Source organism: Caretta caretta, chromosome 11, assembly GCF_965140235.1.
Source record: "Caretta caretta isolate rCarCar2 chromosome 11, rCarCar1.hap1, whole genome shotgun sequence".
Taxonomy (NCBI): Eukaryota; Metazoa; Chordata; order Testudines; family Cheloniidae; genus Caretta; species Caretta caretta.
The window spans coordinates 68,720,126-68,745,650 of record NC_134216.1 but is presented as its reverse complement, the minus strand read 5'-3'; the positions used below and the strand labels follow the sequence as shown (position 1 = coordinate 68,745,650).

At 46.0% G+C, this 25,525-nt stretch overlaps 1 protein-coding gene across 2 annotated transcripts in view; it reads left to right on the top strand.

Moving 5' to 3' along the window:
- FN1 (fibronectin 1) overlaps positions 1 to 25,525 on the top strand; it is a 68,679-nt gene that overhangs the window by 42,303 nt on the left and 851 nt on the right. For both annotated transcript variants that reach the window (XM_048869435.2, XM_048869437.2), the window contains 19 exons: positions 977 to 1,066; positions 1,850 to 2,119; positions 2,910 to 3,026; positions 3,506 to 3,670; positions 4,552 to 4,707; positions 6,004 to 6,117; positions 7,850 to 8,119; positions 10,752 to 10,939; positions 12,347 to 12,434; positions 12,669 to 12,845; positions 13,965 to 14,054; positions 14,275 to 14,454; positions 17,224 to 17,313; positions 18,110 to 18,588; positions 19,502 to 19,640; positions 21,523 to 21,687; positions 22,922 to 23,047; positions 23,844 to 23,950; positions 24,822 to 24,932. In XM_048869435.2, coding sequence (XP_048725392.2) covers positions 977 to 1,066; positions 1,850 to 2,119; positions 2,910 to 3,026; positions 3,506 to 3,670; positions 4,552 to 4,707; positions 6,004 to 6,117; positions 7,850 to 8,119; positions 10,752 to 10,939; positions 12,347 to 12,434; positions 12,669 to 12,845; positions 13,965 to 14,054; positions 14,275 to 14,454; positions 17,224 to 17,313; positions 18,110 to 18,588; positions 19,502 to 19,640; positions 21,523 to 21,687; positions 22,922 to 23,047; positions 23,844 to 23,950; positions 24,822 to 24,932 — 3,122 coding nt within the window. The remainder of the gene's footprint in view (positions 1 to 976; positions 1,067 to 1,849; positions 2,120 to 2,909; positions 3,027 to 3,505; positions 3,671 to 4,551; positions 4,708 to 6,003; positions 6,118 to 7,849; positions 8,120 to 10,751; positions 10,940 to 12,346; positions 12,435 to 12,668; positions 12,846 to 13,964; positions 14,055 to 14,274; positions 14,455 to 17,223; positions 17,314 to 18,109; positions 18,589 to 19,501; positions 19,641 to 21,522; positions 21,688 to 22,921; positions 23,048 to 23,843; positions 23,951 to 24,821; positions 24,933 to 25,525) is intronic.

Genomic DNA, 25,525 nt, shown 5'->3' with positions numbered 1-25,525 from the left:
AGCATAAAGGGAAGGAAAAGCAAGAAATTGATTGGAATAAGTATAATGGACCAGATTCTCTGCTGGTGTAAATTGGCATAGCTTCGTTGATTTCCATAGAGCTATGCTAATTTACACCAGCGAGGGACTTGGTTCATTGTTTTAACAAAGTTAAAGTCCAACCATGTAAACCTTTTCATGCTAAGACAAGGACGATGCTTCATCATACTGGTGGGGGGCAGTTGAACCTGGTTAGGCATTAAGAGTAGGTACATATTGCCTATCTTGTTTGACAAAAAGTCAATGACTGGCAGTGCAGCGGTCTAGATGAAGACACAAAGGATCAAAATAAGCAAAAGGTCCCCTTTGAGTCTTTAGATTTTGGAAAGGAAAATAAATGCTCTAGCTGAAATTTCAGCAGTACAGTGTAACTGGTCTCTTGCATTTCTCACAAGCATATAATTAATTTGCTCATCTTGATACAAAAGTTGAGTTTTGTTGGGAGGACTTTCCCTAGAAACTGAACATGTTGGTTGAGGGAGAGACAGCACCTGCTTTAAAAATAAAGGACCACATTGTTAGCTGGCGTAAATGAAAATCGCTTCACTGAAAGTCAGTGGTGCCACATCAGTTTACATCAGCTGAGGATCTGGCCCTGTGTATCACTAAATGCTCAGAGCTAGGAGGCCTGTATGGAAAACTAATCCCTGCTGCCAAACCCATCTAAATAATGTCCTTGGCAAATAACAATAAAAAAAGGAACCCACCAACACTTGTTGCAGGCTAAAACTTCCATGAAACGAAAGGCCATTCCCATGGCAGACTGTTGAAGCTTCAGCTGGATTCAGATGTCTAGCTATCCACGGGGCTCAGGTTTTGCCCAGGCTAAGCAAAAACCGGTCGCTCCATATACTGAGCCGTGTCAGCTAGAATTTGCTGAGGTTTTTCAGTTGCTCTGAGAGTCTGACAATTGCGAATGTGTGGTTTAATCCTTCAGGTCTCCTGCCTGGCACTGAATATCTGGTGAGCGTCTACAGCGTCTATGAGCAGCATGAAAGCACCCCTCTGACTGGTGTGCAGAAAACAGGTATGTGGATACCTGCTTGGAAAATGTCCGTTTGCTTCTATCCCTCCTGTTAACCACTCACGGATAGGACAACGCTGATCACTGGGGGGACTTAGGACATAAAAGCCTTTAAGATTTTGCTCTCCTTGACATGTATGGTTATATTGTTGGAGAATTGCACAAAAGATTTTAAGGGAGTGATGCAGAGAGACAGCTTGGGAAGTGCTGAGCAAAATGGTCAAAGGGCCGGATTGTCCATTGGTTTTAATTAAAAGGTGTATAATTGACTTCAATGGGGCTATGCTAATTTACATCCACTGAGGGTTTGGCCCAATAAAAGACCAGTGTTCAGTCCCCCCAAGAGGTGTCCAGACACGTCATGTTCAGGTCCATCCACTGTATCCCTCTGACATTTTACAACCACTTATCAGAAGTATTCTGATGTTTTTGTACTTCGGCTTTGTCTGTTCTCTGAAACCAGGGCTGGGTGTTTTTGTTTCGGCAAACATTTAAAATTGTCAAATACCTCAAGTTCAGAGGACTCCAAATGTGGACTGAACTTGCGATGAGATTCCATTTTTTGCAATTATATTCCTGTGGGGTTTTTTGCACCACTGTATGACCCGGATCATTACATATTTATAGGTTCAGTGGTGAACAGTGTTTGGTAGGAGTGCAAGCAGGATTCTGAAATCCCACCGTGGGGTGGGGTTGGGGAAATCCCTCATCATTTCAAAATAAATGTATCTGTTATTCAAATAAACTGAACCTCCCTTTTCTTGGGGATCCTCCCGCCCCAACCAGGTCTTGATTCTCCAAGTGGCATTGACTTTTCGGATATAACTGCCAACTCTTTCACTGTGCACTGGATTGCTCCTCGTGCCACCATCACCGGCTACAAAATTCGCCACCATCTGGAACACAGCGGCACCAGGCCCAGGGAAGACCGTGTCCCACCTTCTCGGAATTCCATCACCCTCACTAACCTGGCTCCAGGGTCAGAGTACGTGGTCAGCATTATTGCTGTCAACGGCAGAGAGGAGAGCTTGCCCTTGGTTGGCCAGCAAACTACAGGTCAGTTTGGAAACAAGCCAGACAAAATGTACATTGAAATTCTCCTGCCCCATCTCGACAAGTTGTTAAACTGAATCCTTGCGGCTGGCTGGCGAGTAAGTGAACTACTGACAGCAGAGCAGAAAGTTGGCTAGAGGAGAAGGGGCCTGACTCAAAGGCCTCTGAGTTCAGTGGACAGACTCCCACTGATTCCCGTGAGCTTAGGATCAGGCCCAAAGCACAGAAAATCTATCTGCTAAGGAGACAAGGCATTTTATCATACAAAGGAGTTTCTGAAGAGGTTAAGTGTTAATTCAGATAGCCCGGGCCAATGTCCATTGTGCACATTCTTTTGTTTTAAATGACATTGGGTGGGCCTGCCTCAGGGCATCACACTACCAAAGCAAAGGAAAAACCCAGGGAGCTGCTGGTTGGCTCCTGGGCTGGTAGATCCCATGAGGATTGAGGTCTTTCTTCTTGCCCTCCAATGGCAGACATCAAAGCCCTCCCACTGAGGGGAGTAGCCTTCAGAAATGAGTTATCTGGGCAATTTCCCTCTCCCCTAGGATTTTCTGCAGGAGGGACACATTTAGGGCTCAATCTAGTGGCCACAGAAGCCAATAACAATCTTTCCATAGCCATTGGATTCAGGCTTTTAGCCAGATATGACACCTAGAGACCTGACTGCAAACTGTGGGCTATTGGAAAGACGTGTTAGTAGCAGCAGCCTCCAGTGTAAGCGGAGTAACAGGAGCCTGGGGAGCGTCAAATGTTTTTTAATTTTCTTTCTTAACCCTCACCTCTTTTCTAGTTTCCGACGTTCCAAGGGACCTGGAAGTTACTGCCACTAGCCCCACCAGCCTGGTGATTTCCTGGGATGCTCCTGCAGTTACTGTTAGATACTATAGGATAACCTACGGTGAAACAGGTCAGTGTGTTCTAATATTACCACTTCTCCAAGAGCTCCCCATGGACACCGAGTGCGACGCTTTAAGCTCGGGCCATTTAAAACCTGCAGCAAATAGTGAAGGCAAATGTGATCGATGATTGGAGCATGCAGCGTGCTCTCAGAACTCAGTGTGCTGATGGATATGCACTGAGAGAAGATTACCAATAAGTAAATATAATGGCTGAACTTTAAAGGTGGGGCAAATCATCTTTGCCTACCACATCCAGAAACTCCATTCATTTCAGAGGGAGTTCCATGGGCCTCTCGTTTGCCTCTTGGTTTGGGGTGAAAAAGGCTTTTCCAACTTATTATGGGTTGACCCAAATCTCGTTAAAATCAATGGGAGTCTTCCGCTGACTTCGGCTCAGTGGGTTTTGGGTCACCCCTTGCTTTTTTGTTTAAAACATGAGTAATTATCAGCATTTTCATCAGATTTGCTTTCTTACCTGCCCTCCCAGGTGGCAATAGCCCTGTCCAGGAGTTTACTGTGCCTGGCACCATGTCCACTGCCACCATCAACGACCTTAAGCCCGCAGCAGACTATACCATCACAGTGTATGCAGTGACGGGCCGTGGAGACAGCCCCGCCAGCAGCAAGCCGGTCACGGTCACGTACAAAACAGGTGAGACACATGGACAGTGCTGCTAGCTTCTGGTTTATCTCATAATTGTCCTCCGTTTCAGTGGGCTTTGGTGGAGTTACACCCCAGATGGATTTGGCCCATCGTGTTCATAAAGTTACAAAATGGGATGGCGGCTTTTGGAGAGAGGAGTTTAGAATACGACTAAACAAACTTACCAGAGTTGTGGACTTGTTGTTGGGGGGAACCACTTAACATCCATCTTTGTTGGCATGAGCATACCAAGCAAAGGCTGGCTCCTTGCACATGGGGTGTCAAACCACTTGACTGTAGGATGTAGGATGACTATTCTGTCTGCATCTTATCTCTGGCATTTTTAATGCACTGTAGCATGTAGGTACTCTCTGACCCTAATAGAAACTACCCTTGATGAGCTCTCTGGGACAGGGACTGTCTTCTTGATGGCTCAAACCCTGTACAAACAACTAACTCCCATTGAAACATAGGGAAAATCTCTTTAATGGCCCTTTTAAAAGACTTCCACTGCCATTAATGGGTATTGGATGTAGTGAGCTAAGTACTATGGGCCTGATATGTGATTCTTGATTGGGACCCTAGTCAGATTGTACACTGCTTGGAACGGGGACTGTCGACTGTTCTGTCTGTACAATGGGCTTCCATTGTTGGTTGGCCTTTAGGCACCACTGTAATAAACGTAATCAATAATAATACGTGCTCTGATGGTACAAACAGTAAGTCAGAGCAGCATGGGTTTTCCATTAAAAAAACAGTAACAGTCTAAGAGAAAAAGCAGAAGAAGTTGCAGGTGGGAGTCACAGTGGGCCCTACAGACATGGGATACAGTGAGGAAAGGAGACTTCCTGCATTGCAGATGCTCACCGGGCTTTTTTTTCGATGTGCAGAGATTGACACCCCATCCCAGATGCAAGTGACCAATGTTCAGGATAGCAGCATCAGTGTCAGATGGCTGCCTTCGACTTCTCCGGTCACGGGTTACCGAGTGACAAGTGTCCCCAAGGATGGCCATGGGCCCATGAAAACAAAAACTGTCCCTGCAGGTGAGTACGTCTTCACATCCCTAGGGATGTCGCTGCAGTTGCCTGGAGTCCATTGGCACCACTTCTTAAAACCCCTAGGGGAGTCACTTGAGAGTGCCTGGGGCAAATTTCCCTCTCCGGGACTAAGCATGTTGTCTTAAGGGCTCTTCTGGTGACTTTGCATTTTGCCCTCTGGAAAATTTCAGTCTGTTTTACCAGCTGCACTGAGATTAGCTCTCAAGGCTGTTTGCTGCTGCAGTCAGGTTAATATTCAATCTTATTCCAAAAAGTAGTGAAGATCTGGCTGCATTTGTTTTGTTTCTCTAATGTCAAGAGACTGATTACAGGGCTCCAGCAGCCTCAAGGGGCCTGTGAGTGGATATGAATGATAGTAACACTCACTTGAAGTGCTCTTTGCGGAGCAGGCTGAAGGAGCCTTGGTATACGAGTCAGGCCAGGTACGGACAATCTAGTCAGACTCTGCTGACGTTTGGCATCCCAGCGGGTCTTAGGCCACAGTTCAGTACCCTCGCTCAGTACTGCAGCAAGGCAAATTCACCAAAGTTTGGTCCAGCTTTAAAAATAAGGCCCCCGAGTCAAAGCATGCAGTCAGAATTCCCCATGGGAATGAATGGGTAGCTGCTTGGCTGTGTTACCCCCCTGCTTGCTCCCACCTCCCCAAGTTCTGCAGTGAGCTCTGCCCATTCCGTGCAAGGGACTAGGCCAGGAAGCTGGAAAAAGCTGAAAAGGTTGGCGAGCCATCGAAAACCCTGCCCGAGCTCTGTGGGTTCTCAGCAGACACCCAGAGAGGCTGCAGAGTTCCCACTGTGCTCAGCAAAGGCAGCAGGTATGCCATGTGACCATTAGTGACTGCATCTCTCTGCCCTCTCCAGTAGAATTCCCAGACAGAGCCACGCTGACTAGTCCCTGGTTTTTACATGGCGAATAGCGTGGGGCACATCGATCCTTCAGTGAAATTCCTTTTCCTGGCCCCTCCTGCTTTCCCCAAGCAACCCACACAGACTTTCTGCAGAGATGGGCAGGAGACAATCTGCGTAGCCACTTTTACCTCTACACGGCCACCACACACAGCTTTGACTATGCCTTTGCTCCCGTCTCTGCCACATGGCACCAAGGGACTGATTTCAATGAGAGTTTGGTGCCTAAATACCTTTGAAGATCTAGGCTTAAGACACAAAACAAATATAAGGTGCCACAAGTACTCCTTTTTGCGAATACAGACTAACACGGCTGCTACTCTGGAAAAAAAATCATCTCTCTATTCCAAATTATCCCGGTGTTGTCTTTTCCTTGCAGATCAAACCCAAACTACCATCGAGGGCCTGCAGCCCACAGTCGAGTATGTGGTTAGTGTCTATGCTCAGAGTCAAAATGGAGAGAGCCTTCCTCTGGTTGAGACCGCCATTACCAGTACGTATTTAATTTCACAGAAAAAAACAAAACAACCACCAGATCTACCTCTAGTATCTTCTGCTAGTAAATCCACTGTGCACAACTGGGAACTCCGGGGGGCATCTAGATCCTAAAGAAGGACAAGTGCCCCTCTCGTCAAGAAGTAGCTAGCTGGATCTGCTGCCAAAATATGCAATCCCCCAAAATGCTGCCAAAATATGCAATCCCCCGCAATGCCAATGCTTTTATTTTCTTTCACTAAAAACGGCCTAAGCAAAATCATTTTTCTTTTTTTTGTTGGTCTGTTTGCCTTCAGTGAATCTTTGAAAAATGTTTTGCATAGACCTCATTTCTAGAGCTGGAGGGCAAAGGTGGTTTTAGAGGGCTAGATTTTGACTTAGAGCATTTGCCTATGCAAGGGACTAAGAACCCGCTTGACACCCTTATGTAGGCCACTAGACCTTGGGACCAGGTATGCAAAAGCAAGCAGGACTTGCATACCCAATTGCTCACTCCCAAGAGCAGCTAGGTGGGCAATGGGCGGAGTCTTGGCCCATCTGTCTGTGTGCTGACCTGCTGGTATAGGACAGTGACCGAGTACGACTTGGGGCGCAAGGAGAAAGCAGGGAAGAACCTGTCACTTAGAGGGGTGTTTCTAATGCACAGTGTCTCCCAGGGCTACTCCTAGTGCATCATGGTTTATGAACCTGTCCTTGCTCAGGCCTGTCTGTAAAGCCACAATCTAACCTAAATAATGATAAAAGTATGGTAAGCAGAACAGGCATTTTCTGGAAGTGTTGCATAGGATTATTGCACAAGCTGCATCAGTCTGAAGCCAAAAGTTTCCTATAAAATCACCTTTGCTAACCTTAAAGCATAGGAAATGCAGGTGTATAGGGCTAACATCACAGTGCAGAAAAATGTCTCTGTGAATCATTATGAAGGTTAATTCATATCTGATGATTATGGGCCCAATCCTCAGCAGGTGTAAATGGGGATTGCTCCACAGAAGTCATCACCGGAGCTGTGCGTATTTACCCTGCCTTACGATCTTGCACTCAAGTGTAATCTAATGAGAGGACGACAATGAGTGGCTCTAATTTGTGGGTATATTTGTGAGATAATTGTGTGTGTGTATATGGGCATCCCATGCACACTTGTTACACAGCCAAAGGTTTTTATTGATTCAGAATATAATCTACATAGTCACTTGCTATCATTACAAATGGTTTAATTGGATGTTAATTTATGAAAGAAAATCGCAGGACTGATGCTCCTCGGCCTTGTACGGTTACTTACACTAGTGAAGAGTGAGCGCAACGTGGGTGTGAAAGGCTAACTAAATCAGAATGGTGGGGCCTCATTTCAATGCACACCAAGGCTCCTTACCTCACTGTGCCAGTGTAAAGGAGACTCTTAGTGTGTGTGAATTACATTTCTGACCCTTTAAGGCCTTTCCATGTGAGCTGAGTGGCGTAAAGGGGCCTTAGTGTAAATGAGAATCAGACACATGGTGGGGTGAAATATTGGCCTTATTCAAGTCAATGGCAAAACTTCCTATGGACTTCAGTGGGGCTGGCATTGCGTTTTACGCTCACGATGCAGAGGTGTAAAGATCTGTGCAAGGCAGGGGAGAATTGGGCACCTGCAAACCTGAAGACTGCTTTGCCTGTAATCAGAATGCTTTTTTCCCCCCCTCCCCACACCCTGCTTTTATCACATAACCTCTTACCATTAATTTGCCTAACAGACATTGACCGCCCTAAAGGACTGACATTCACTGAGGTGGATGTCGATTCCATCAAAATTGCTTGGGAAAGCCCCCAGGGGCAAGTCACCAGCTATAGGGTGACCTACTCAAGCCCTGAGGATGGAATCCATGAGCTAGTGCCCGCCCCCGATGGTGAAGACGACACTGCCGAGCTGCATGGCCTCAGGCCCGGTTCTGAGTACACTGTCAGCATCGTTGCCTTGCACAATGACCTGGAGAGCCAGCCCCTGATCGGGACCCAGTCCACAGGTACACCTCTGTCTACACCGCCCAGCAGGCCATAGCAACAATGGCATAAGCCCTGGTGGGTCCAGAGTCCTTCTGTGTGCAGTTGGTGCCCAACTGCGGGAGAACCTCCGTAGAAGCCTGGGGGACATTTGCTACTGAGAGGGGGCTTAGTGTGGTTGGAGAGGTGGATGATGTTTGAAGATTATTAGGTATTTATCAGGTTTCAGAGTAGCAGCTGTGGTAGTCTGTCTTCGCAAAAAGAAAAGGAGGACTTGTGGCACCTTAGAGACTAACCCATTTATCTGAGCGTAAGCTTTCGTGAGCTACAGCTCACTTCATCGGATGCATGGTATTTATTAAGTAAACCTCTGGAAGGTGAGAGTTCCTAAAATGGTCAGCTGCTGAGGATAGCAGGGTTAGGGCCACATCACAGACACCGCAGAGTAGGTGTCTTCCATCGCCTTTTAGCCCCTGTCCCGATCAATCCTAGTGCAATTCTGGGGGTGATCTGGTCCCCAGCACACATTAGAGCAGCCTAGCCTGAGCAGACAGTAACAGTCCTCAAGGAGCCATCCCAGGAGCATATCACACACTAGCCACACCCCCTCCTCTCTTTGGATGCCCAGGATGGCAGTGGCAGGACCAGGGACAGATGCTATCAAGGGCAAAAAGGGTGGTTTCCTGTCCCTTTTGTGCTGCCAGGGCAGCGCAGAAGGAATGGATTGGAGGCCAGGACCCATCCTTTAAACGTACATATTCTTTCAGGACAGTCCCTGCTATACCTATAGGCCACTTAACCCTTTTGTACCACAAGTGCATCCCAATCCTTCTTTGGCATTGCTCTGAAGGAAAGAGCACAGTGCTCTGTATGCTCACAGCCTGCCCCCAGCTTGTCATTTACACCTTTCCCACAACAGGGTAAGGGTAGGCTCCCTTCCAAAGAGTGCCTCCCGGACGTAACCATCAGGCCCTCGTTTCAAGGGTACAGCAGGAGAGATAAGACTGTTCAAGCATCTGATGCCTGACATGGAGTCCGTGAAAAGTTCCTTCAAGACAGGTCTAGACACACTCTGGCTCTGGACATTGCAGGTTCTCTTGTTTGCTGCCTCACAGCTACAGGTGTGCTTCATTGACAACACACACGTTGGTATGATACACTCTTTCACAGGAGCATGGCCATCCTGCTAGAGACCACATCAGAGCCAGATCCTGCTAGTTCCATTGATTAAACTTTTTATGAACCATCCTCCTCCTCTATGAAATAAGAGACATGTGCACACACGCACATACACACAAAATAATTACCATTTCTTCCTCTATTGATTTAGAATTTTCCGCTTGCTAAATAATTCCCAATTCACACCAGTGGTTGTATAAATTTCAACTGGGTCTTAGCTCAAGAACTGGGGCCTGGGACTGTTATGGGAGCTCTGTCTGCTACCAGAAATCTGAAATCTACTGCAGAGTGTCCCATGTTGCCAGCCAAGTCCTGACAGCACTTTACAATCGATACCTCCATTAATTTGCAAATGAAAAGCTGACACTAAAATTCCCTGAGTGCAGGGAAGATTATGGATCTTAATTTACAGATTAATATAAAAAAGAAATTTAACTATCCTAAGTGCTAGAACGATTGAAACCTGTTTATACCTGTCATAAATGCAAACAGTAGGTCTTAAACCACTGTCTGGGTTTACTCTTTTGGGACCCTTTTACAAAACTATTGGAGTTCTGTTGATTTTCATGGGCTTTGAATGAGGCCCTCTTTCAGTAAGCAAGGGAGAATTCCATTGTATCTACATGCTGTAAAATCAGAGTGCTTTGCAGCCCCGTGGTAATGGTGGGCATGATGGTAAGCTATATATTTGTTCTGTTATAGACCAAGAATGACAACTAATAAGACAATCAATATGTCCCATGATGCTTCTTTTCTTTAGTTTATAGGAACCAAATGACTTCTTCTAAAAAGTTCTTTATTCAAGCATTGAGTATATCAGCTCTGGAAGATATCCTATGTAAACAGCATTATGGCTTTCACAGCCCTGATTCCCCACTGCCTTGTGTAGTCATCTACACCTGTCTAGGTGGCTGTCAAATGCTCCCATTTGGGCTTGGCAGTATTTTTACATCCTCTCTGTACTCACTGGGCTGCCTTCTCCACTCTTGTGCCCTTGTACATCCCGAGTAACTCTGTAGAGATCAGTGGAGTTAGACCAGCTGCAAGGCAGTGGTGAAACTGACTTGAAATACCCTGTTGGGGGCATGAAGAGTAGAAAAAGGTAGAAAAGGAACGGACATAGAGACTGACCTACTGAATGTAAGCACCACCCTAGCCAGCTTTTCATAGCACTGCCGCAGAGCTTCTCTGCTCTTTTGAGCTGCCCTTTTCATTTCTGTTGGACTACCCAGATCCACCCATTTCTGGAGAGAAGTAGCATCACAGATTTGGAAATCCAAGTCTGATCCTTGAACACCTTAGCTCCTAGGTATTATGGTGACGGGATGCAATAGCTACCCAAGATAGACCATTACCCTAGGCCCTCGCTTGTGTATTTCACACCTAGGATTATTTCATGCTCATGACTGATAAATGCCATCTTGACTGGTGCCATGTTCTTCCAAACTAATGGTCGTCGAATTACAATTTTCACAGCGATTCCTCCTCCAACAAACCTGCAGTTTGTTCAGGTAACTCCAACCAGCCTGAAAGTCAACTGGAATGCGCCCAACGTTCGTCTCACTGGCTACAGAGTGCGAGTGAACCCCAAGGAAAAAATGGGGCCGATGAAGGAAATCAACCTCTCCCCAGACAGCACGTCTGCTGTCGTGTCAGGATTAATGGTGATTTTTTGACATTTCATTTTAATGGGTGCAGCATGGGAGGGGAGATGTTGGATTTCTTATGCAATTCAAAAATGCTTTGGGCTGGAACCGCCGTGGGGGTAAATCATCATAGCTCCTGCCGGTCTGGCCTTTGTTTTAAGTCTGGTTAGCTGTGGAGCATAGTCCCTTGGCTCTCAATAGTTAAAAGACAGTGGATCTATTTGCTTAAACTGCAGTCTCCCTGTCCCCTCTTCACTCTGCCCCTTCCAGTAAAGCCTGGGGACTTCTCAGGCAAATATGCTTCTGTCCACAAGCTACTGGGCTCGTTACCAGAGGAATGGTGAAATTCTCTGGCCTGTGTTATGCAGGAGGTCAGACTAGAGGATCTAATGGTCTCTTCTGGCCTTAGACTCAGTGAATCTATTTATCATTTTTTTGGAAGCTTCTGAATAATTTGCAAAAATTAAACTTTTCATTAAATCCATTTTCAAACCTGAACTGGGCCAGCTCCAGCCGCTCTAAACTGAATTAGTTCCAGAGGAGTCAAGGGCTGATGATCTGACTCCTTTAGACTGCGATCTGGAACCTCCATTGACATTTTTCCTCAAAGCAGAGCACTCTTTGGCAGTGCAATGTTTCTGTCTACATTAGGTAGCTCAGGACATAAATTCCCTTCCTTTCTGGAGTCCTAAGCTTCTGCAGCCCAGAGACAGCTTTCTGTCCCCCAAACCTCCGTGTTGTTCAGGTTTCCACTGTAATTTCTTCTGCTTTCCTGTGACTGCTCACTGCCACTGTTATAGATCCGGCAATGCTGCAAGCGGAGAATTGCACACCTTTTCTTTAGCCAGCTATCTGGCCAGTAGATACTATAGTTGTACTCCAGTATATACTTAGCACTGCTGGCTAACATTCATGAAGGATCTTGGGTTCCTAGTACTGGCTGCCCTTGCTCTACCAGGCTTCCCACTTCCATTTTTTTCATATATTTATTTCAAATACATTTTCAAAGTTAAGGTTTCAAGCAGTCACTAATAACAGTTTCAGCCTAAACGTGGTTTGCTTGGGAAAAAAAACAAGGGCCTGATTCTCTTCTGACTTGCATCTGTGTTATACCAAAGTAACACCATTGACTTGAACTGAGTTATGCTGGTTTAACGGAGATGAAAATCAGGTCTCACTTTTTTATTTTTGCATTTAACTGGAAGTAAGTCTAACCCTCCTCGTGATCTTGAGCTCACTTGATTTCTATTTTTTTTTTAAGAGTTTCATGTTTAAATAGGACATCCATGGAGACTAACCAATGTGAATCTACTAACTTTTGGATAAGCTCATGCTTGTTTCCCTGTGTCCCAGCTTTACCGGCTTTTCTGAAGATTAGACAGTTCATGTAGCTCCCTTATCACTGTATAACTTTGTTATTTCTAGGTGGCAACCAAGTATGAAGTCAGTGTGTATGCTCTGAAGGACTCTCTGACTAGCCGGCCAGCCCATGGTGTGGTCACCACCCTCGAGAGTAAGCAATCATACTTTACAAATAGCAGCAGGTGCTATGCATGGAGTCAATGGGCTAAGTCCTGCATAAGGACCTAGCAGAAGCAACTGAGTGAAGACATCAGCATGTGGCCCTTTGAAAATAGTTGATGAATGTCAAAGATTCTGCTAGGGGAATTTTTCTTGTAGCCCTCCCCTACCCCCTGCCAAATCATTGCTTCTGCCCGTTACACTGATCCCAGATCCTTCTGTGCAGATATCAGCCCTCCCCGCAGGGCCCGTGTGACAGATGTTACTGAGACAACCATCACAATCACCTGGCGCACCAAGACAGAAACTATCACTGGTTTCCAGGTTGAAGCCATCCCAGCAGATAGCCAGAGCCCCATTCAACGGACCATTAGCCCTGACGTTAGATCCTACACCATCACCGGTAAATGAGATTCTTCATCAGACTGTCTCTTCTGCATTGTAATATCTTTCAGCGACCAGGCTCACTGGAGATACATTTGGTTGCTAATCTGTACTGGGGATACCTTGGTGGGAATGGAGCTCAGGTGGAATTTAGGTGCTACTTCTAGGTGGCTTCCTCATGCTGATCTTCTAACACACATACACATTAACCTTGAGAACCCTCTTTAAAGCCTTTGATCCTACCAAGCCCTCTGAGAGCAGATTGAAGATAACAGACGTTTCTTGCATGGAGGGGTTATAGAATCTGGCCCTGATTTGATGGGAGCGCAGGAAAATAGTCTTGCGAACATTCACATTTTGTCTGAGGATGGAAGTGTTTTCCAGAGCAGCTGCTAAGGAAGTGCACTTGTTCAGACCATTAATACTCTTGAGTACTGGATTTTTCACTTGCACTTTTCAGACCTTGTTTCACATCATGATCAGAGCCTTGTTAGTCGGTCCAGACATACAGCTGCCTGATTTCATGCAGGACTGATAGTCTAGAAATATCTCCATTAGAAGCCTTCTAAGAGCTGAATAGATCTCCAGTGACCATCATTCCCCGACCCTCTTGGTTCCATTCCCTAGATCATCTTTGCATTCACGTTTTTTCTGCTGGTTCTACTGGTACCTTGTTTTGTTTTTCTATTCATTATTCCTACCCTGATCATTGAAAACTAACGAGAACAATGTCCCCGTCTCCTTGTAGCAACCCTTTATGCACTGATTGGTCATAGTTTTGTGCCCTGTAGCTGAAGCTAAGGGAGAGCAATGGTGGGAGGAGGCTGAATACCCTGTTAGATGATGTGTATTTCTTGGATAAAGGTAATAACCATCTCGGATTTATGAGTGGGATTTTTCAAAAGCACTCTGCATTGACCCAACTCTGCTCCCATTGACTTCAGCAGGAGCAAAGTTAAGCCAATGGGGTGCTTTTGAAAAATCTCACCTCTAATTCTTTCCAGGTCTACAGTCAACACATCCAGCCTGGGCATGAAGAGCTAGTTAGATTCTACCAGTAGTAGTGATTCCAGCAGCTTTCTGTATCACTTTTTAACCAGGCAAGTCTGAAACTGTAATATTTCTACTCCAATTCCAGGCTTGCAACCAGGCACGGACTATAAGATCTATCTTTACACCGTGAATGAGAATGCCCGCAGTTCCCCGGTAGTGATTGATGCTTCCACAGGTAATGGGTGCTTCTTGTTACATCGGAACAGAAATTATACTTGTGCTTTCCTTGACTTTGATCATATATGTAATTTACTGCACTTTACAGCCTTATTTTCCCCTCTTTGAGCATGAAGTGGATTGTGTCAGCGGGTGACTGCAACCCAGGGAAACCCATTATTTGTCTCAAGTCATGCTTCCTTTTACCACATTCATTAACTGAGTTTGTTTGCTCTTAGCCATTGATGCTCCTTCCAACCTGCGCTTCCTCACATCCACAAGCAACTCCCTGCTGATTGCTTGGCAGCCGCCCCGTGCCCGGATCACAGGCTACATCCTCAAATATGAGAGACCTGGCGCACAGCCCAAGGAGCTGATCCCTCGCCCCCACGCCGGCACCACGGAGGCCACTCTTACTGGTACGTCTTTTCCATTTGGGAGGTCGTCTGGTTAATGCCTCCTGCACTGAACTGAGCATCCCACGTAGATGGTGGCATTCCCCATGTGATCCTGCAGGGGGTTCAGGAGGCGTACGGTTACCAGCACCATGGGTCTTGGCCCAGGTGGGGATCAGACATTGTGGAGCTGTGCATGTGGGCAAAGCCTGGGATCCACTCCATCCCCCCCACGCGCCAGCCAGTGCCTCTGAGCAGGCACGGAAGGACAAATAATCTGTACCAGGTAAAGGGCTGGTGCAGATTACACCCTGCTAGAGCAAGGAGAAGCCAAAGACGATGTGGCTCCTTCGATCACAATTTGGCTCTCGCTTTGCTCCCAGCATAGCACCACTGGGCCTGGCACAGGGCCGATTTTACTCTGACAGTCTAGCCCTAAATTTGGCAAGTATCCAGACTGCTGTAGATTTTTAGAAAACACAAGCTGAGGTGTCTTTAGTGTTCACTAATGGTGAGTGCTCCAGAGTCCAGTCTTTTCCCTCCAAAGGATTATGGGGGACCATCAATGTCATAACACGAGGAAACCTAAACGGATTATTTGTGCTTAGTATGACTATGATTGGAAAGTGCATTGTATTTGTACAGTAAGCACTAGCATTGGACACCATAGCAGGGAGCAAAACCTTGAGGAGTTTCTGTTTAGCTATCCCTCACTGTCATTTTGTAATTAGGGGTTTCCTTAAGCGTGAAGTCATAGATTCATAGATATTAAGGCCAGAAGGGACCATTATGATCATCTAGTCTGACCTCCTGCACAATGCAGGCCACAGAATTTCACCCACCACTCCTAAAAAAGACCTCACACCTATATCTGTGCTATTGAAGTCCTCAAATTGTAGTTTGAAGACCTCAAGGAGCAGAGAATCCTCCAGCAAGTGACCCGTGCCCCATGCTACAGAGGAAGGCGAAAAACCTTCCAATCTGCCCTGGAGGAAAATTCCTTCCCGACCCCAAATATGGCGATCAGCTAAACCCTGAGCATATGGGCAAGATTCATCAGCCAGATACTACAGAAAATTCTTTTCCGGGTAACTTGGATCTTACCCCATCTAAAAACCCATCACAGGCCATTGGGCCTATTTACCATGAATATTTAATTACCAAAACCATGTTATCCCATCATACCATCTCCTCCATAAACTTATCGAGTTTAATCTTAAAGCAAGATAGATCTTTTGCCCCCACTACTTCCCTCGGAAGGCTATTCCAAAACTTCACTCCTCTGATGATTAGAAACCTTCGTCTAATTTCTAATCTAAATTTCCTAGTGGCCAGTTTATATCCATTTGTTCTTGTGTCCACATTGGTACTGAGTTTAAATAATTCCTCTCCCTCTCTGGTATTTATCCCTCTGATATATTTATAGAGAGCAATCATATCTCCCCTCAACCTTCTTTTAGTTAGGCTAAACAAGCCAAGCTCCCTGAGTCTCCTTTCATAAGACAAGTTTTCCATTCCTCGGATCATCCCAGTAGCCCTTCTCTGTACCTGTTCCAGTTTGAATTCATCCTTCTTAAACATGGGAGACCAGAACTGCACACAGTATTCCAGGTGAGGTCTCACCAGTGCCTTATATAACGGTACTAAAACCTCCTTATCCCTACTGGAAATACCTCTCCTGATGCATCCCAAGATGACATTAGCTTTTTTCACAGCCATATCACATTGGCAGCTCATAGTCATCCTATGATCAACCAATACTCCAAGGTCCTTTTCCTCCTCCGTTACTTCTAGTTGATGCGTCCCTAGCTTATAACTAAAATTCTTGTTATTAATCCCTAAATGCATGACCTTACACTTCTCACTATTAAATTTCATCCTATTCCTATTACTCCAGTTTACAAGGTCATCCAGATCCTCCTGTAGGGTATCCCTGTCCTTCTCTAAATTAGCAATACCTCCCAGCTTTGTATCATCTGCAGACTTTATTAGCACACTCCCACTTTTTGTGCCCAGGTCAGTAATAAAAAGATTAAATAAGATTGGTCCCAAAACTGATCCTTGAGGAACTCCACTGGTAACCTCCCTCCAACTTGACAGTTCACCTTTCAGTAGGACCCGTTGTAGTCTCCCCTTTAACCAATTCCCTATCCACCTTTCAATTTTCCTATTGATGCCCATCTTATCCAATTTAACTAATAATTCCCCATGTGGCACAGTATCAAACGCTTTACTAAAATCTAAGTAAATTAGATCCACTGCGTTTCCTTTATCTAAAAAATCTGTTACTCTCTCAAAGAAGGAGATCAGGTTGGTTTGGCACGATCTACCTTTTGTAAAACCATGTTGTATTTTGTCCCATTTACCATTGACTTCAATGTCCTTAACTACCTTCTCCTTCAAAATTTTTTCCAAGACCTTGCATACTACAGATGTCAAACTAACAGGCCTATAATTACTTGGATCACTTTTTTTCCCTTTCTTAAAAATAGGAACTATGTTAGCAATTCTCCAATCATACGGTACAACCCCTGAGTTTACAGATTCATTAAAAATTCTTGCTAATGGGCTTGCAATTTCTTGTGCCAATTCTTTTAATATTCTTGGATGAAGATTATCTGGGCCCCCCGATTTAGTCCCATTAAGCTGTTTGAGTTTCGCTTCTACCTCAGATATGGTGATGTCTACCTCCATATCCTCATTCCCATTTATCATGCTACCATTATCCCTAAGATCCTCTTTAGTCTTATTAAAGACTGAGGCAAAGTATTTGTTTATTCTCTTCCTCCCCAGGTCTGGAGCCAGGAACTGAATACACCATCTACATCATTGCTGTGAAGAACAATCAGAAGAGTGAGCCATTGGTTGGCAGGAAAAAGACAGGTAAAATAATTTTCCAGTCCACCCCGATGGGAGAAGTTGACCTCTCCTCATTGGGGAGTTAGTCTCTGCCTTGGGGGGGTAATGTCTTCTCCAGAGGGCTAATGTTATAACATTGCTTAAAATATCCTTTTCACTGGCATATGTTGTTAATCAAATACAAGCTTTCAGGCTGCTAAGTGAAAGTATCATTTTTCCTTCATTTTCTTTTTCTTCCTTAAAAAGGGGGATACATTTTTCATAAGCAGGGGTTCTGCAATGGACGAGGTGATCTGCTGAACAATGCAAAGCACAGTTCAGTGGGCTCAGACACTGAGGACATGAGATTGCATTCAGTTTTTCTTCCTGTGTACCTAAACCATACTTAAATGAAGGCTAACACTCACTTTTCCTTCTAGCCTGTGATGGGTTCAGTGGGAGAAGCCCACACAGACTGGAGCTGTTCATCTGATGCACACTTGATACATTTCAATTTGTCTGACTTTGTCTCCAGTCTGTGAGGTGCTACAAGGAGAAAGTAGCCAGTAAAATCTCTGTCGTCCAGCTGGAGACCTGAATAGCATAAGAGTAAATCCCTTAGCACATGCCTAAGATTTTCTTCAATTGGCAGACTACGAATGTCTATTTCAATCACCTCTTGTTCTCTTAATTTGAGCATTGGTGGCTTCTCTGGGTGCAGTGATCATAGCTTAATTGCTTTGAGTGGTTGACAGCATTCACTGTAGTTGCCTAGCTTATCATAACTAATGCTGGGGCTTCAGGTGCTTTGCTTTATTGCTTCTAACCTTTCTTTGGCTAGACGAGCTCCCGCAGCTGGTAACCCTGCCACACCCCAACCAAGGCGGACCGGAGATTCTGGACGTGCCTTCCACTGTGGAGAGGACTCCTTACTTCACAAACAGGTTTGACAGTGGAAATGGTATCCAACTTCCAGGCACCAGTGGCCAGCAAACATTAGGGAACCAGGGACAGCAAGTCTTTTTTGAGGAACACGGTTTTAGAAGGACCACCGCTCCCACCACAGCAACTCCCATTAGGCACCGGCCAAGACTACAGACACCAGATGTGGATGAAGAAATTGACCTTGTTAACAGGTACCTAGTCCAGAGAGAGGACTTGGTTGAGCCTTCATTCCCTCACTCACTAGGGCCCAGGCGCAATGATACCACGGGCCAGGAAGCTCTTTCTCAGACCACCATCTCTTGGAGGCCCCTGCTGGAGAGCTCTGAATATGTCATCTCATGCCAACCAGTCGGCACCAACGAAGAGCCTTTACAGGTAATTAATTGTTGTCTCTCAGATGCACTTTGAATGCTACCACAATATTGGACTTGACTATGGCAGTCCCCAGACATTTTAAGGAGGACCTTGGGATTCTAGATTCCCGTGGTTGCATTGTAGGGTTGATAGAGCCAGAACTTGCCCATAAGATTCCATCTGCACTCATCCTAGGTACTTTCTGCTTGCCACTTCACCATGTAGTATTAGCAGCCCTGCCGGGTTAATGCTGTTTTAGCCTCTGGCTGAGGACAGGACGCTGTGCATGGAGGAGAACAGAGGGTATATTGGCTAAAACAGAAAGACCCTGGGCCTCTGTTTGCATTTCTCCATAAGGAAGTGCTAATACAGCGAAGGAGATACATGGGAATTTTATCCTATAAATGCGCTTAAGGTTGTGGAATCTCCATCAACGGAGGGCTTTAAGAACAGGTTAGACAAACAGCTGTCAGGAATGGTCTAGATAATAATTAAACCTATCTCATTGCAGGGGGCTGAACTAGACTTACTGAGGTCCCTTCCACTCCTACATTTCTATGATACTATGAATTTCAGTAGTGGAATGAGGCAGCCGAGTTAATATTGCTGATCTAAAGATGGTCTTGTGGCTAAAGTAAAACACTGGGAATTTTGGGGATTTGGGTTCTGTTCCTGTTCTACTAAAGACTTTCAGGGTGATATGGAGCAAGTCCCTTCACCTTTGTCTAAAAACTGAGACTGTAGTAGATCCCTACCTCACCATGGGACATGGAGGCTGAATTCATTGATATTTGTTAGGCACTCTGGGATCCACAGGACTGGGCCCCATTATACTAGACGCTGTACAGTCATGAAGACCAGCCTTACCCTCCTCAGCCTGCAGCCTAAGAAGCATACTCTTTCTAAAGCCAGTTTTGTGGTGATGTACTTGCAGTTCAGAGTTCCTGGAACTTCCTCTTCTGCTACCCTGACTGGCCTTACCAGAGGAGCCACCTACAACATCATCGTGGAGGCACTGAAAGATCGTAGGAGACACAAAGTTCTGGAGGAGGTTGTCACAGTGGGCAATGCTGGTAGGTTAAAGCTAAACAGTCTGGCCAAAACTCTGCCTTGCACCTCTTACCCACAGCCTGGATCTCACCAGGCACTCACTAGGCTGCAGTGCAATACATTAGGAGCACCCTGTTTTCTCGTTGCACATCGTATTTACAATGGACACTGAAGAAACAATTCTTTCTGATTTTGTGGAGCAGATGACTATGCAGTGATAAGAGCTAGGCTAGTCTACTACCCGAATGCACATAGAGAGCGAGGTGGGTGCCGACCAACTTCTGTTGGTTCTATTCTTTTATTGGACCAACTTCTGGTGGTGAGACTGTCCTAGTGGAAGTCAGAGATGCTAGGCCTGTGATAATGCCAGTGTCGTGGCCGACATTCTCACCCAACATCGAATTACTGGTACCAAAATAATGTACCTACCATGACAAAGGGGTTACTCTGAGTTCATCTCCTCCTCCCTTTCTCTCCAGTGACCAGCGGCTGGCGATTGGCCAGATGAATTGCTGTGTCATCTCCCTGGTTAACAGAGTTGCCCGCTGGGAGGCTCTCTTTGGGCCACAGGGTCCAGCCACTGTCTCCTTTCCTGACAGCTGTGGTGTAACCAACACCTCTGCTGGCTATAAGTCGCCTGGCATGTTCGCTGTATACAGGCAAACTGGCTGGGTGGAGTCCGACTCCACGCATGGGCAGACTTTGGGAACTTACATGAGCAAGATCCCTCCGAGGTATTTCTTCTCCTCTGTCACTTGGGGTTTCGTTCTGTGCCAGAATTCAGCTCGACCCCCAGCATGCCTGCAATTTAGCACTCCCCCATTGTGCGTCACAGAATCCAAACGCCCGCTGCTGTGTGCAAGTCCAGCTCGTTTCTCTGTAAAGGTGGTGTCATAAATATAAAGGGAAGGGTAACCACCTTTCTGTAGACAGTGCTATAAAATCCCTCCTGGCCAGAGGCAAAGTCCTTTTACCTGTAAAGGGTTAAGAAGCTCAGGTAACCTGGCTGGCACCTGACCCAAAATGACCAATGAGGGGACAAGATACTTTCAAATCTGGAGGGGGGGAAAAGGCTGTCTGTCTGTCTGTGTGATACCTTTGCTGGGAACAGATCAAGGATGCAAGCCCTCCAACTCCTGTAAAGTTAGTAAGTAATCTAGCTAGAAAATGTGTTAGGTTTTCTTTGTTTTGGCTTGTGAAGTTCGCTGTGCTGGAGGAAATGCGTATTCCTGTTTTTGTGTCTTTTTGTAACTTATGGTTTTGCCTAGAGGGATTCTCTATGCTTTGAATCTGACTGCCTGTGAGATTATCTTCCATTCTGATCTCTCAGAGTTGTTCTCTTATCTTTTGTTGTTCTTCTAATAAAGTTCTGTTTTTTAAGAATCTGATTGGGTTTTTTGGGTCTTAAAAATCCAAGGCTCATCTTGTTTGTTCTCAAGCCTCCCCAGGAAAGGGGGTGTAAGGGCTTGGGGGGATATTTTGGGGGAAGATGTCTCCAAGTGGTCTCTTCCCTGATCCTTTGTTAAATCGCTTGGTGCTGGCAGCAGACCAGGTTTTTGACCTAAGCTGGAAGAAATAAGCTTATAGAGTTTCATGCGGGTCCCCACATCTATACCCTAGAGTTCAGCGTGGGGAAGGAACCCTGACAGGTGGGTTAGTCAGATCACTGCTTTCGCGAATGCAAAACATGTGCGCGCTTAAAACCTGGCAGGTCCAAATGAAAATAACTGTCACCAATGAGGTTTTTATCATCACCCTACTGCTCTGCCAAATTCACCTGTAAAATAAATCCAAACGAATGTTCCGTCACTACTGGGAATGTGGCCTTCAGTTACGACTCTTCTCCTCATTCGAGGTGTAAAGTATCCCCGTGTATGACGCCTCTTTGTTCTCTCTTCTTTCCAGTGTCTGAAGGAGTGAACCAGCCGACCGACGACACGTGTTATGATACTTACACTGGCTCCTTCTACTCCATTGGAGAGGAATGGGAGCGATTGTCCGAAACAGGCTTTAAACTCTGGTGCCAGTGCTTAGGCTTTGGCAGTGGTCATTTCCGATGCGATTCATCTAGTGAGTAGCTTGCTGTTGTCCATCCCTGCAGACAGACTGCTCCATTCCGTGCCTAATTAGCACTCATGGCATGTTTGGCAGATGCAATGTGACCCAAACGTGAAGCAAATAAATGCACACGCTAGTACAACGTTTGCATCATTGAATGATGGAAAACTGGTTAACGGTGGTTAAACTTTGCAGCTTATCCAGTACTGCTGTTCACTGTATAAACAATGGTCCTGTTTGTATTTCTCTGTAATGCTTTTGTGAGGAAATTAACATTTTCCCTTCCATTGCTAGGTGAGTCCAGTTAATGCTTAAAAATGAGAGATTGGGTGTCTAAAGTAGATCAGAACAGTCATTTCAGAAAACACCCCTGCGTAATTAAATATATTTAATCTCTAAATCCTAACTTTATACATCAGCACAATGGATTTGATATAACTCTCATTAAGTTCAATGGGCATGGGACCAAAGCCCACGGTTTGGTTTGGTTTGAACGTGCCGTCATAACACCTTGAGGCTGGCAGTCAGCATTGCCAAGCAAACAGCACCACTGCAGTTGCGTTTAGTTTGAATCTTTGCAGGACTCGGGCTTAAGTAGACCATATTCAGAGGAAGAGTAGGGGATGAAACAAAGTCAGTGTGATTAAGTGGTTCTATAGGGCATGTGTCTTGCTGATTTAAACTGTGCTTTCTATTACAAAGTAAGCAAAGCAAAAAGGGAATTTCTATGTTGTATGTAGCTTTGAGAGTAATTGCTACAAGGCAGACATTTTTTTCCACAGGTCTAATCATTCTATTACATCATTTGATACACAAGGTTTAACTGTTGTTTTCCCATTATCTGTGTGACATGATTATACTGTGTATTTACTCTTTTAAAAGACTAGTACATTTCCTCCCCTGCCCCTCTCCAGTGCCTGTTTGTTTAAGCTTCCTTTTTATGTAGTTCCAGGGATTCCCTACAAATGACATTTTAAAATTCTGTCCCACCCACTCCTTCCTGGAGCAGCTCCTCCATCTAAAGTGGCCTCTCCTCTGCTTAAAGTTCTAGTCTCAGATTGACAGCTGGGAAAAGGAGGGACAACTCTGCTCACATCCAGAGAGTTGTGCCCATTTACACCCACCGTGGATTTGTCCCTCCTCCCCTTCAGTTGGCCCAGGAAGCTCCACAGATCAATTCCCTGCCCCTTAAGCAACAGGCCTATGTAGAGTAACCACCTGATTGTCATTCCTCTGGTTCATTCAGAATGGTGCCACGACAACGGGGTGAACTACAAGATCGGGGAGAAGTGGGACCGCCAGGGCGAGGGCGGCCAGATGATGAGCTGCACGTGTCTTGGCAACGGAAAGGGAGAATTCAAGTGTGACCCGCGTACGTCCTTTCACATTGACGTTAACTCTGTTTCAGGCTTTCGTCCTATTTGTGCTCTGAGAATCTCACCCTTGTGGCACAGAGTGGGTGGAACCTAAGCACTGCTCAAATGGGCCCGTTTTACTCTGTGTAATGCAGCACCCCATGGCGGGTGAACAGCAGTGAGGACTGAAGCTAGGATCTCTGGATTTTAGAGCATGAACTAAAAGACCCTCCTCTGTTAGACAAGACTGTAGCAGGCTCATCAACCTCCAGGCCTGCCAACAGGGAGGGGCAAAGGGGAAATTGCCCAACGGCTCGCGAGATTTAAAAGGACCCAGGGGTCTCTGGCTACTGCTGCGGGAGCAGCGATGGTAGCCAGGAGCCCCAGGCCCTTTTAAATTGCCCGGGCGGGCCGCAGGGCTCCTACGGGTGCACCCGACTGCTCTGGCCCCGTGCTTTGGGGGGTCCCACGGGCCGGCGCGGTCAGTCTCGGAAGTAACGGCGTACCATCACTTCTGCCCCAGGCCCTGCCCCCACACCCCCAGGGACGCCGTGGCCCTGGGGCCCGGAATTGCTCTCGGCTGGCCAGGACAGAGCACTGCATTGCCTTACAGAGGATGAGTAAACTGAGTGCTTTAAATCAGTTGACTCCCCCAAAGCCAATCAATGAGTCATTGGCAGAACTGGAGACGGGAGCTCTGGCTCCTGGGTTCTTGCTCTAGCTGCCCCACCGCCCTACCCCCAAAGTCTTAATCCTTAAAAGCAAATATAGACCATGTGACAGAATCTTGCTTCTTCTTCTGATTCTCCGCAGATGAGGCAACATGCTATGACGATGGCAAGATGTACCATGTAGGAGAACAGTGGCAGAAAGAGTACCTTGGTGCCATCTGCTCCTGTACTTGTTACGGAGGACAGCAGGTAGGCAGAACTAGTCTGGCATGCTAATCCTGATGTGATGATGCATATTATTGGAAAACCAGTGGGGGAATGTGACATTTTATTAATAGCTTGCTAAAACCTTAAGTTTAGGTTTGAGTCAGCAATTACATGACCAGGGAATGCTGGCACCTCTGAAATAAACACACATTTTGAAAGGCCCTTCCCCCACAAAATCAGAGCTGAATCTTGGAAAAAGTCGGAGTTGGTTCCCTTTGTGCCTCTCCGAGCTTTGCAAACCCGTCCAGTACACCAACTAGAGGTTCTCAAACTCTGGCCACAGGCCATGAGTGGTCTCTGAAGATAGGGGCTAGCTCATCCTTCTTTCCAGCTGCTGAATTATACATACTTTCCTAACACTTTCCCAGCTAAGCAGTTGCTGCATGGACAGCTACATGCTCACACAGTGCTCAGGGGAGAGGGACATACAGTTGCAAGTGGGGGAGGTGGTCATGAAATAGTCTCACCATTGAAATGCAACCCACTCTGGCAAAGTCTGAGAACCCCTACTGCAGGCTTACTTCATGCAAGCCCCTACACCCCTCTCACCTGTGAATCAAAGGGTGTCCACGTTAGCATCACACACTGCCAGAAGAGAGGCTGGTAGCAAGAAAAGCAACGAATGGGAATGCATAAGGAGGAAGGTAAAGCAGAGACTAGTCCCTAACTTACACTTACCTTCTACTTCCTTGCGGTGTGAATCGTCACTGTTACACTGGTATCAAACTGGAGTAGCTTCATCGATTTCAGTGCAGGTTCCCCAGGGATGGAATCTGATTTGTGTATAAAGTATTAACTTCATCTGCCATGAGGATCCTTAAAAACCGTGTCTAACCGAGCTGTGTTCCTCAAGGGCTGGCGTTGTGACAACTGCCGCAGACCTGGTGCTGAGACGGCCCCCGACGGCTCTGCTGGCCACTCCTACACGCAGTTTTCACAGAGATATCACCAGAGCACAAATACTGTACGTATAGAGACCCCTTGTTCATTCGTTACCAGTCTTGCCTGGGGCGGGGGAGTGTGTATTACCTACAACTCTTGTTAATAATCATCATGGATTAGAACTGCTTGCAGAATTCCGTTTGTTCTGCAGTTGACGTAAAGCCTTGTTCAGCAAAGAACTTAAGCACGTGCTTAAATTTTTAAGCGTGCACTTAAGGCTGTTGATTATAAGGGGACTTAATCGCAGGTTTAAGTCTCACTACGTGCTTTAATACTTTGCTAAATTGAGGTCCTAAATAATGGTAGTTCCAAACCGTCACATACTAAGGCAGATCAATAGAATGGTTTGCAGTGAGAAATCTAAACAGCTGCAAATGCAAGGAGTTTGGCTGCATTTCTCAGCCAAGATTAGAATCATAGAATACCACGGTTGGAAGGGACCTCAGGAGGTCATCTAGTCCAACCCCCTGCTCAAAGGAGGACGAATCCCCAATTTTTGCCCCAGATCCCAAATGGCCCCCTCAAGGATTGAACTCACAACCCTGGGTTTAGCAGGCCAAAGCTCAAACCACTGAGCTCTCCGTCCCCTACATTACTACATTATAGCACTTGTCT